The sequence below is a fragment of the Rutidosis leptorrhynchoides genome, chromosome 3, assembly GCF_046630445.1.
Source record: "Rutidosis leptorrhynchoides isolate AG116_Rl617_1_P2 chromosome 3, CSIRO_AGI_Rlap_v1, whole genome shotgun sequence".
Classification (NCBI taxonomy): Eukaryota; Viridiplantae; Streptophyta; class Magnoliopsida; order Asterales; family Asteraceae; genus Rutidosis; species Rutidosis leptorrhynchoides.
Window position 1 is genome coordinate 17,369,700 of NC_092335.1, and position 13,000 is coordinate 17,382,699.

Sequence of the window (13,000 nt, forward strand, 5' to 3'; positions counted from 1 at the left end):
TGTTTAGCAAGGTTTTGGCTCGGGTTAGTTAGTTAATAGTTAACCTATAGCTTAGTTTACTTCCCCGAGCCTCATCGTTTTGGATTTTTGTATCTGTTTTATAGGCATCTTCATTTTTTAATGAAAGTTTTTAATAGTAATCGTTATCTTGCCGGAGAAAAAAAAAGATAGCTTTTAATTTAATTATAAAGTGTCTTATTTAAAATCATTGCTCCGTCTCTGGCCGAAGGAAAGTTGGTGGGATCTTCTTCGGTGTCTTCTTTATGTTGGTATCATTTGTTGGCTTGTTTCAGTTTTATTTGTCTGTTTTTATAAGTTGTGGTAGTTTTGGGTTGCTTTCGCGTTTGTTTGTTTTGTTTTTGTCCCGGTTTGTTGCTGTGGGGCGGCCCATTTACAGATAACTTGTAGGCTAGTTTGGTATTTTAGTTTTGTTATCTGGGTGACAGCGTACTGTTGATTTTTTAGTATCTTTTCATAAGTTCTTTGATCATTGATAAAAGTTCTTGGTTTAAAACTTCGTATAAGTTTTTGTCATTTTCGGGGAAAAATTTATAATTTATTTAATTTAATTAATCATAAAAAGAAAGGAAAAAACAAAGACCGTAACGCCAAACAATACACGGAGTGACTGAACACCGATTCTCGACTTTTTAATAGTCGAATGGTGACACGATTAATTCCAGCTCCAACTCGATCCCACTCTATATGCACTTATATATATGTTTTAAAATTTTTTGTATAAAAACATTGTCACTTTAGTTTTAACTTTGTTGGACAAACAAATTAATTTTTTGAACATACAGATGAAATTTTAATGTAAGGTCAGTTTCATAACACTATAAAGAAGTAAAAAATAAAAATTTATAGTAACATTAACAACTGTACAAGATTCTGTCTGTGTGCAGTGAGTAGGCAGCCATAATAACAGAAATTTTATGCAGAGACAAACAAACATAAAAGAGTGCAATTCAGCAGGAGTGAGGAGTGATATAAATCCCAGTCTTCACTTTTGCTAAAAAGCTACTCACATTTTTCTCTCTTTAAAACCCTCATCAATGCCCCTTCTTTCCTCCCTCAATTTTTCTTCACTCTTCAACAATTCTAGTGAGAGAAAGTAGATATATCTAGAGAGATAAAAAGATCAAGAATCACACTTCTCTCTTTGGTATGTCTCTGTTTTCTCTCTACTTATTTATCCACCTCTGTATATAATTTATGTATAACAATATGTATTTATGTGTATGCTTTTTCATGTATTCCGTTTATATTTTTTGAAATTACTTAAACCCAGAAGAGAATTGCTTCTAATACCAAATGGGTATGTTATACTTGCTAAAAGTTTGAATTTTTATGATTTTTTTATTTTATTTTTCGTTTTCTGTTTATGTAAGTTAGATTAAAATTAGAATTTACTAATCTTGTGAAACTGGTTAAGCTGTATACACAGAAACCTATTTAGAGCATTTTAATTTTGTTTTTATTTATTTGAGAAAAAAACAGAGTCAGGAAACTTTTCATTTCTAGTAAAGTTTATTGCATAACCCCAACTATCTCACTTTAATGCTATTTTTTCTTTTCTTTTCAAGATTTTTAGGATGTGTGTATGTGTATAAGTTTACAGCTTTGTGTAGTTTACGTTGATTTGTCTATGTAACTACTTGCATACATTTATGAAGTTCTTGCCACCAAACAGAATCAAAGGCAAAGATGGAGCCTTTTATGCCTGTTTTAATGGTATGCTGTCTTAATTTCAGTTTCAGGGCTCTTATATAAGTGAAAGATCTTTGTGGTAGTTATATTACAGAGCAAACAAAAATGATAAATAATACTAATAATAATCAAGCTGAAGAAGCTATTGTTCCTGGGGAAATGAAGGGTGGAAATGAGCAAGAACAGGGTGAGGAGGAGGTAGGGGTAGAACAGTCAATGTCTGGTTTCAAGAATTTTCTTTGGCATGGGGGTTCTGCTTATGATGCTTGGTTCAGTTGTGCTTCAAATCAGGTAAGTTACCAAAATACCCTTTATGCTTTCTTTGTTCATAAAAATTGAATCTTGTTTATTTTGTTTTGGGATTTCAGGTGGCTCAAGTGCTCTTGACTTTGCCCTATTCTTTCTCTCAACTGGGCATGCTTTCAGGAATCATATTACAAGTGTTTTATGGTCTTCTTGGAAGTTGGACTGCTTATCTCATCAGTGTTCTGTATGTGGAGTATAGAGCTAGAAAAGAGAAAGAGAATGTCAGTTTCAAGAATCATGTTATTCAGGTTAAAGACTAATTCATTTTTTGATTTCAGCATTTAAATCAGTAAACAAATGAATAATTGATCATGGGTCATCTTTAAAATCAAGAAAAAACAAAAGAAAATGATGTAAAATAATGAATTAAGATGCTTTAGCTGATGATCTGGAATTAAGTATTGACAAAGAACCTGAAGTTTGTCTTTTTCTGTAGTTGAAATTCCCAATCAAACTGCTTAGATCACCTATTGTACTATGTGCTTGTAAAATTGTATTTTAATTTATGAAAAATCCATTTGAGATAAACATCTTTGATGCATGTGATACATGCTCCTAAATACCCTACATGCCATCATACTTATGTAACTTAGTTTTATGCAGTGGTTTGAAGTGCTAGATGGTCTTTTAGGCCCACAATGGAAAGCTGTGGGGTTAGCCTTCAACTGCACCTTTCTTCTGTTTGGCTCTGTTATACAACTTATTGCTTGTGCAAGGTCTGCTCATTTTTATCTCTTTTGTGATACTCCGTACTAATTATGCATAATACAATATTTGACTTATTGACTATATATAGAAACTAATGTTATGTTTTGTGTAATTATATACAGCAATATATACTACATAAATGATCATTTGGACAAGAGGACATGGACATACATATTTGGAGCTTGTTGTGCTACTACTGTGTTTATACCCTCTTTCCACAACTATCGAATTTGGTCTTTTCTTGGACTTGGTATGACAACCTACACCGCATGGTACTTAACCATCGCAGCGTTGGTCCATGGTCAAGTTGATGGCGTGGTTCATTCTGGTCCACAAAAGTTGGTTTTGTACTTCACCGGAGCCACAAACATACTCTACACCTTTGGTGGACACGCAGTCACAGTGTTAGTAAATTGGCCCCTAATTTAGTACCAAGTTTTGTTACCTAAACTAAGAATGATAATGATTGTGTTTCATGTTTTTTTCCAGTGAAATAATGCACGCAATGTGGAAGCCACAAAAGTTTAAATACATATACCTGTTTGCAACTTTATATGTATTTACTCTAACACTTCCATCAGCTACTGCAATGTATTGGGCGTTTGGTGACCAACTTTTGAACCATTCGAATGCGTTTTCCCTTTTGCCGAAAACTCGTGCTCGTGATACAGCCGTTATTCTAATGCTCATCCATCAGGTTTGGCTTTTTTGCAACGGTTAATCACTTAATTGACATATTTAAGTTGTTAAAGTTTGTGTTTTGACAGTTTTGGTGTTTGTTTTGCAGTTCATAACGTTTGGTTTTGCGTGTACGCCGTTGTATTTTGTGTGGGAGAAAGTAGTGGGGATGCACGATACAAAGAGCATATGTTTACGGGCATTGGCTAGGTTACCGGTTGTGATACCGATTTGGTTCCTAGCCATTATCTTCCCGTTTTTCGGTCCGATCAATTCGGCTGTTGGGGCTTTGTTGGTTAGTTTTACAGTTTACATTATACCGGCTCTTGCCCATATGCTCACTTACCGAAAGGCTTCTGCTCGCCAGGTAATTTGTTTAATCAATTTCGACCCAATTACTTATTTTGTTTAATCACAAACGGGTCCCCCTAAATTGTCCAAAAATCCTTTTTCAGAGCAGCATAGAACCTTGCAAACTGTTTTTATTCAATGATATATATTATGTCTGTAAAGTACTGTTTTTGCAATCCTAATCAACACATTAACTATTTTATATAAATGTTTAATTATAAAAAATACAAATGTTTGTGGATCAACCCAATTTGACATGACCCGTTTTGACATCAGACTGTAATACAAGTGTTGCGACCCACCCACCATTTAATTTTGTTACTCCACCCGCCACCACTATTGAAGTTTGTGAAAGCGCATCCACACATGACACATATATATAGTTATATCGTTACTTCAATGAATACGAAAGGACATCAGTTTTTTGCATAGACTAATTGTACCATATAACACCTAATCACACACCAAACTAAGCCACTTCACATGATTAGTTTTGAGATAATGACAAAGTTAGGTGATCTTTCATAATCATTGTTTGTTAAGGTTATATACATAATTCACACCCTTATCATTATTGTACTTGATCAGTCTTTAGATATAATCTTTTTTTTATTTTTTTTATTTTTAACAGTGCAGTCGTTAGATATAATCTGGCTCACTGACCCACAAATCTAACCTTAAATTTAGTTACTCACCTAATATTTGTTTTAACTTTTCGAGTGCAGAATGCGGCGGAGAAGCCACCATTCTTTTTGCCAAGCTGGACGGGAATGTACATAGTGAACATATTCATCGTTGTTTGGGTGTTTGTGGTTGGGTTCGGTTTTGGAGGGTGGGCAAGTATGACCAACTTCATCAAACAAGTTGATACATTCGGTTTATTTGCAAAGTGCTATCAATGCAAGCCTCCGCCACCGCTACCTCAACACCACTGAGTTCGATGCTTTTGGTTTGTTGATTGTTTTATAAAGTACTATATGATATGATGTAGTGTGTAAAATGATCAAGATATGATGAATTTAATTAGTTATGATTGAAATAGAGCGTAGGTTTGGTTTTTATTTCGTTGTTTGTGACAATTTTATGAATATATCGACTTAAAGTCATTTTAGTATTTTGGTTGTTTATTGGTGATTTTGCATAGCCAGAAATGAGCTGGAATTGGTGATACTGATACAATGCTACTTCATATAACTTTGTCATTTGAATTAGGAAACTTACGCCGATGGTTCATGTGCTCCTGTACTATTCAAATATAATTAAATAGTGCTTTGTGATTTTACAAAACTGCGTATTTGTGCGTACTAAGCTATATTATTCTCTGGGAACTCCCTACATGTTGATTACTTTCGTTTATATGTTAAAACGTGTCATTAAGTACGTAGGATACTTAACTTGATCCCCGGAAGCCTTTATGACCGTTAGCGTCTCTTAACGTTTAAAACGAGCTTTGTACTGTGTACACGTTTAACTTTGGTCATAACCGGAATATTATGACTACGAAATACTAATTGTTATTTTATAATAACAATTACTTGGATTTTTGGATGCTTAATTACGTTTAGTAATTTACTAGAGTACAATAATTAGTCTTGTTGGACTTTCTATCTTGTTGGACTTAAGCCCACCCTACACTAGTTAGTGGACTATTTAATTAGCCCAATTATTAATAACTAGTGACCCAATAATAAGTAAGACAAATGCCCATTTATTAGAGGGAACGTACTAGCATTTTTGTTAACCATAATCCATAATGTTGCATGAGATCCTAACATAAGCACCAACTTTAGACAACCACTAACTAAAAAGCAAAAAGTTGTCTCCCCTTGTCTCCCCCCAATCCCACGGCCATACCACCCCACCACCACTATAAATACCACTCAAACCTCACCCATTTTGCACTTGATCTCATTTGCAATTTACACACACTTACTCTCTTACTTTCTCTCTAGTCTTTCTCACTCTAAAACTTGTAAGTTTTTGATTTTCTTCTTCTTCTTCTCTTCTCATTCACGAAATCATCATCATCTTCATAAGATCATGCTTGTTAGCTTTTTGATCTTGTTATATCTTGTAGATTCAGCTTTTTGATATTGTTATATCTTGTAGATTCAAACTTGGATTTGAATCCTTCAAGAACATGGAAGATTCAAGCTTTCTAGCTTTGAATCTTTACTTATTTTGTAGATCTAAATCTTTTTAGCTTTTAATCTCCTTATTTTGTTATAAAGATTCAAACTTGTGTTTGTAATCTTCATGTAACTTAAAGATCTAAGCTTTATGCTTCAAGATCTTCAAGAACAACCAACATTCAAGCTTTCTAGCTTTGAATCTTCATTTCTTTTGTTGGATCTAAGTTCTCTAACTTATGATCACATTATTTTGTTATAAAGATCAAAACTTGTGTTTGTGGTCTTCATGTAACTTGAAGATCTAAGCTTTATGCTTCAAGATCTTCAAGAACACCAAAGATTCAAGCTTTCTAGCTTTGTAATCTCATAACTTGTGGGAAAAGAATCCAAGCTCTCTAGCTTAGGGTTCCATTACTTTATTTGATCAAGATTGTGTTCATACTTGTTTGATTGAAGTAAAGTTTGTAACTTTAGTTGGACATAGAACTTGTATTTGTGTTAAGACTAAGAATATGATGTAACCTTGGTTCATCATCCTTCTAAAACTCATAAGTGAGTTGTAATCTTAATTGGTCTTAACATATTGGGTGTTGATGGTTGAATCTTGGTCAAGGTGATGCTAACCCATCAATGAGTTGTACACTTGAAGCTACAAGCATCAAGGATGAGAACCGTGATGAGCATCAAGCACCAAGAAACCCACCGGAGCACTTGTTTACTGTTTTTCGGGGTCTGATCAGACTCTTTGGCTTCTGGAAAAGTTGATTTCTGGATAGTTCAGTTCGAGTAGATGACTTTTTGTTTAAGACTCGACTTAATCCGATATACGGTTTAGGATTTATAGCCTTCCGAAAGTCACTACGCCCTTGTAACGACGTGCTGAAATTTCTGACATACTCGCACTTAAACCTTCGCCACGGTCGAATGAAGACGAGTTAGGTTCTGAAAGTTGGTTAGCGGTTAGAGGACTCATATACGGAGCCTTGGCCACTGGTCTCATGTCATTTCAGTTTGTATAGAGGTCGTAGCAGCTGAACGAAGTCAGCCTTTGTTTCGATCTCTATTCTTGATTGAAAACTCACTTTACTTTTTACGTATGATGTTGATGATGATGATACTTAAGACTTGACTTACGTAATTTTAAACCCTTTTGGGACGACTTACTGACTTAGTAACCTTTAACTTAGGTTGAGGACCTTTCGGACCGACTTACTTGCTTACTTACCTCGTATCGACTTTTACCACATTTTCACTGTGAGTTATAGCATCCCTTTTTACTTTAACTATTTTTGGGACTGAGAATACATGCGCTTTTTATGTTTTACTTACTAGGCACGAGTACTTAAACTTGACATATGTGTGGGTTATATAACGGCATAAACTTTCCCCTTAGCACGGTAACGTTTAACTATTGGTTTTTAAACCGGTAGACGCGAATCTTAGATATGCATCCATAGGGTTTGACATCCCCACTCGGGCTAGTCGCGCTAGCATTTAACGGGTGTTTAATACTCCGAGAACATACGCACTCACCAAGTGTACTTTTAGGGGGTGATATTTACGTTAAGTTAGTTACCAAGTGCCCACGGTTAAACATATACTTTTCATACTGTTTTGAATACGAAATCTCGTGGCCTACATTACATTACTGTTACAATTAAACTATAGCTTACCAACATTCGTGTTGACTTTTAAGCGTGTATTTCTCAGGTGCTTAGACGTTGTTGCTTCCGCTGTTAGACTTGCTGTCTTGGTATTATAGACTTGCTGTTATGGACCTGCTGTGTTAGATTTCCGCTGCATTACTTAGAGATGTCTCAATTATGGAACTTTTATTTTGCATTCGTAACTTATGTTATTTTCAAACAATGGCTTTGTAACGACCTTTGGGTCACGTACTTATGTTTATGCTTCTATTCATAGGAAGCACGTTATCTTTTGTAAAACGCTATCTTTTCATGAATGCAAAACTGGTTTTCAAATAGCATATAGTGTTTGACTTTGTAATGATCCTGTTGTTGATGATCCGTACACGATGGTTTTGTACGGGGCGTCACATTTGGTATCAGAGCATTGGTTGTAGGGAATTAGGTTGCATTAGTGTGTCTTGTCCGAGTCGAGTAGGATTCACTAATAAGACTAATCTACAACTTGCTTGTTTACTTGTTTCTGCGGAACTTGCTTACTTTTACTGCTATATGAACTCGCTGTATGCTACCATTTATTCTCACTACTGCATGCTACTATCTGCTTTTGATTGCATGCTACTTCGGTACGATATTGTTAGTATTGCCATGCTATGTACTGCTATAGATGATCTAGGTTGCTGTAGTGCCTGATTTCGTGCTTGCTATATGTCTTACTGACATGAAAAAAGTTATTTTTCCTTGTTCAGATGTCGGACATGCCGCCCATGACCTTTGACTTCGAGAGTGACTCAGAGACGACTACTGCCTCGCCTACTATTGTTGCTGACTCACCGCTACCCTCCGGCGACTCCGGCGATTATTCATCCAGAGATAGCAGATACGCGCTTGACCTGCTGGACGTCTCGGACGGAGACGAGGATCGAGAGGAGATTCCAGGTCCACCCAGCCCTGGACTCCCGGAAGCACATCACCATTCCGGTGATGCTGTGATTCCTGGGGGAAATGGGGACGGTCCTAATCGATATGCCACGGGACCAATTCTTTCAGTGATTATGAAAGGTCCAACATATCAATCATATCCGATCGCGACAGGTAACGAGAGTGTCATCAGCAATACACCGTTTAAGATTTGAGACATGAAACACATCATGTACTTGAATGAGTTCGGTTGGTAGTTCTAATCGATATGCCACGGGACCAATTCTTTCAGTGATTGTGAAAGGTCCAACATATCGTGGACTGAGTTTACTTCGTTTACCGAAACGGACAACACCTTTCCAAGGGGATACTTTCAACATGACTTTATCTCCAACTTGGTATTCGATGTCCTTTCGTTTCTTATCGGCATAACTCTTCTGTCGGCTACGGGCAGTTTCTAAACGTTGCTTGATTTGAACGATATTTTCGGTAGTTTCGTGAATAATTTCAGGACCAGTTAAATGTCTGTCCTCAAGTTCATCCCAACACAGAGGGGATCTACACTTCCGTCCATATAGAGCTTCAAAAGGTGCAACTTTAATGCTAGAGTGATAACTGTTGTTATAAGAAAATTCAACCAAAGGTAGATGTCTATCCCAGCCCTTGCCGAAGTCGATAACACAAGCGCGAAGCATATCTTCCAATGTTTGAATGGTTCGTTCACCTTGACCATCTGTTTGCAGATGATAAGCAGTACCCATGTCAAGTTGAGTTCCAAGAGCAGTTTGTAAGGATTTCCAGAATCTGAAAGTGAATCTACTGTCGCGATCGGATATGATTGATATAGGAACACCATGACGAGAGACAATTTCTTTGATATACAGTTGTGACAATCTCTCCATCTTGTCGGTCTCCTTGATCAGTAAGAAATGAGCAGGTTTAGTAAGACGATCTACTATGACCCATATAGTATCATTTCCACTAGAAGTCTTGGGCAATTTAGTAATAAAGTCCATAGCGATACATTCTCACTTCCACTGCGGAATATCGGGTTGTGTCAACAGACCAGAAGGCTTTTGATGTTCAGCCTTGACTTTCAAACAAGTGAGACACTTACTAACATAAGTAGCAATGTCGGTTTTCATGTTAGGCCACCAGTAGAATTCCTTCACATCGTGGTACATCTTACTGGAACCCGAATGCATAGAATACCTAGTCTTATGCGCTTCATCCAAGACTAGTTCACGGAGATTACCGAAGCGAGGAACCCAAATTCTGTTGCCAAAGTACCGTGTACCATTAGCTTTCACTTGGAGTTGGTTTTCAAAACCAATAGGTCCTTCACCTTCAATAATTGTTGGTTTAATAGCTTCTAATTGAGCTTCACAGATTCGTGAGATAAGATTCGATTTGATTTTCAGATTCAGAGCACGAACACATTTAACATCGTCTTTTCGACTAAGGGCATCGACAACTACATTCGCCTTGCAAGGATGATATTTCAGTTCACAATGATAATCGTTCAATAACTCGAGCCATCGGCTTTGCCTCATATTCATATGTTTTTGATCAAAGATGTGTCGAAGACTTTTATGGTCAGTGTACACCGTAAACTGGGTACCATATAGATAATGTCTCCATATCTTTAATGCAAATACCACGGCACCTAACTCAAGGTCGTGTGTGGTATAGTTCTCCTCGTGTTTCTTCAACTGTCTAGATGCGTAGGCAATAACCTTTTCACGTTGCATTAAAACATAACCAAAGCCTTGCTTTGAGGCATCACAGTAAACAACAAAATCGTCAGTACCTTCAGGTAAAGATAGAATCGGGGCTGTGGTCAACTTCTCCTTCAGAATCTTGAAAGCAGATTCCTGTTCTTCGGACCACTCAAATTTCTTCCCTTTTTGTGTTAGCTTCGTAAGAGGTTTAGCAAGAAGTGAAAAATCCTTTATAAATCTTCGATAGTAACCGGAAAGTCCCAAAAATTGGCGAATATGCTTCGCAGTCTTTGGTATCTCCAAGTTCTGAATAGCAGTGATTTTAGCAGGATCAACATGTATTCCTCTTCTATCAACAACATGTCCAAGGAATTGTACAGTTTTGAGCCAAAACTCGCTCTTAGAGAATTTAGCATAAAGTTGTTCCTTTCGTAAGAGTTCAAGAATCATACGCAAATGTTGCTCATGTTCTTTCTCACTCTTGGAATAGATCAAGATGTCATCAATGAATACAATGACGAATTTATCGAGATAGGGTTTGCAAACACGGTTCATAAGATCCATGAACACAGCAGGAGCATTGGTCAAACCAAAAGGCATGACACAGAATTCATAGTGCCCATAACGAGTGCGAAAAGCAGTCTTAGGAATATCGGATTCCTTGACTCTAAGTTGGTGATATCCGGACCTCAAATCAATCTTTGAATAAACACTTGACCCTTGAAGTTGGTCGAATAGATCATCAATACGCGGCAACGGATAACGGTTCTTGATAGTAAGCTTGCGGTAATCAATGCACATCCTTAACGTACCATCCTTCTTTTTAACAAATAGAATAGGAGCTCCCCATGGGGACGAACTTGGACGAATGAAACCTATATCCAATAGTTCTTGGAGCTGGTTGGAAAGTTCCTTCATTTCGGAAGGTGCTAAACGGTATGGTGCTTTAGCAATTGGAGCAGCACCGGGAGCTAAATCAATTTGAAATTCAACTTGTCGAGGAGGTGGAAGACCAGGAAGATCTTCGGGAAACACATCGGAAAAGTCTTTAACCACGGGTACATCTTCAATATGCTTCTCATTCGATTCAATCATCTTAATGTGAGCTAGAAAAGCTGGATATCCTTTCATAAGGTATTTGCAAGTTTTAATACAGGAGATGATATTGAGATTGGAACCACTCTTCTCACCTTGGATGATGAGAGTTTCTCCATTTCCCAATGGAATTTGGACAGTTTTATCGTAAAACATGATATATATATATATGTATAAACACTTTATATTATTAAGGAACGAGGCATTAAATAAGCCTTTTTAATACACGATTCGGAAATAGAAATAGTTTAAGGCATAGCCTTTACATAGATGAAAAAATAGGAAAGATATCTAAAGAATATTAAGATTGAAATAATCTTCATATCTCTTCTTCTCCTCCTCAAACTGCTTCATCAGTTTTTCCATGTTATCCTTCACAAGTTTCTCTAACCTTTCGGTTTGAGAGTCGAGGGATTCTTGGACAAACTTATCATATCGCTCGTTCTTCCCTTTCTGCTGTTCGTAGAGATATTCGAGATTGTCATAGAGGTTGGTAACACGACTGTTAATGGCATTGGTGTCGTATTCCCTTAGGGCAAGTTGTTTGTCGACTCGGCTTCTCTCCATTTTCATTCGGAAATCAACATCCTCCTGGAGATGAGCAAGTGATTGCTTCCCCCAACGAGTGTTGCGTTCTTTCTTGTACTTTAGGAGCCTTAATTCTTTTCTTAGTTCAACATTTTCCTCCACCAACTTCTTAATTTCGCGGTCCTTCTCATCCATACAGACCTCCACTCTCGCCATGTGGCGAAGCAAACCCTCATACTTAGCAGCATCATTATAAGAAGAAGATCGGGCTCTCTTCCTTGATGGACCGCCTTCTTCATGACATTTTCCTTTATCTTCGATTCTCAAAGTTGGATAATATTGAGGGGATCTTTGTGAATTTCGCAGAGTATTTGGACTATAGTTTGGTGAAGCAGGACTGTAAGAAGGACTTCGAACAGGTCTTAATGTTTCAGAGTGTCCAACACCTACTTCGGTAGTAGGGTTGTGAGTTGCCTTGTTAGGCTTGTTAACGCTTGAGCTTGACATCCTATCATTAGGAAAGAGACTTTGATTAGAATCTTTTAGTCAAGATTAGAAAAGCATAAATGTTAAGATTATAGGGCAATCCTAAGTGCTTTAAAGTCTAAGGCAGAAAAGGTTATAGTTTCCTAGATTGCTAAGGTACCCTAGCTAACACATAAGGCACACACAAAAATACAATCCTGGTTCTCTATAACAGCCTGGTTATGCTCTGATACCAATCTGTGACACTCTGTGTTGCAGATTGGGGAATTTTTCATCCCACTTAGTGCCGTTCTTTCGTGACCACCAAGTGTACCTCAGACACTGATTTTACGGCTAACCTCTCGGCAAAATGGCCAAACTAAAAGGCTCGCAAGGGGTAAGAGCCAATGCTTCGTCACAGGTAACACTATGAGAATCCCCTCTACGACTAACTCACCCAAAGTCGTTGCCGTTAACCGAACCTGAATGTTGGGAACGTTAACCGGTCATTGCTTTGGACGCAGTTAAACCAGCTCTGATACCAATCTATCACACCCCCAGTTAGGGCCTCGGCGAAATGTGACTTAATATCAAAATATACCAACATATTATAATAACGAGAACAATACTAAATGAGAAAGTTAAACTTTATGGAGTACGCAGCGGAAAATGAAATGTCGTTACAAAGGAGTTAAGTAAATGTTTAAATGAAATAGTAATAAATGCGATAATCTCTTGA

General features: G+C 37.2%; 1 protein-coding gene across 1 annotated transcript; it reads left to right on the forward strand.

The window, feature by feature from the left end:
• Positions 1-998: 998 nt before the first annotated feature.
• LOC139895788 (auxin transporter-like protein 2) lies at positions 999-4,867 on the forward strand. The gene is made up of 8 exons (XM_071878327.1): positions 999-1,165; positions 1,755-2,001; positions 2,079-2,264; positions 2,620-2,732; positions 2,847-3,128; positions 3,214-3,421; positions 3,512-3,769; positions 4,479-4,867. The coding sequence occupies exons 2-8, from the start codon at positions 1,816-1,818 to the stop codon at positions 4,686-4,688; spliced, it is 1,443 nt and encodes a 480-aa protein (XP_071734428.1). The 5' UTR covers positions 999-1,165; positions 1,755-1,815; the 3' UTR covers positions 4,689-4,867.
• Positions 4,868-13,000: the final 8,133 nt, after the last annotated feature.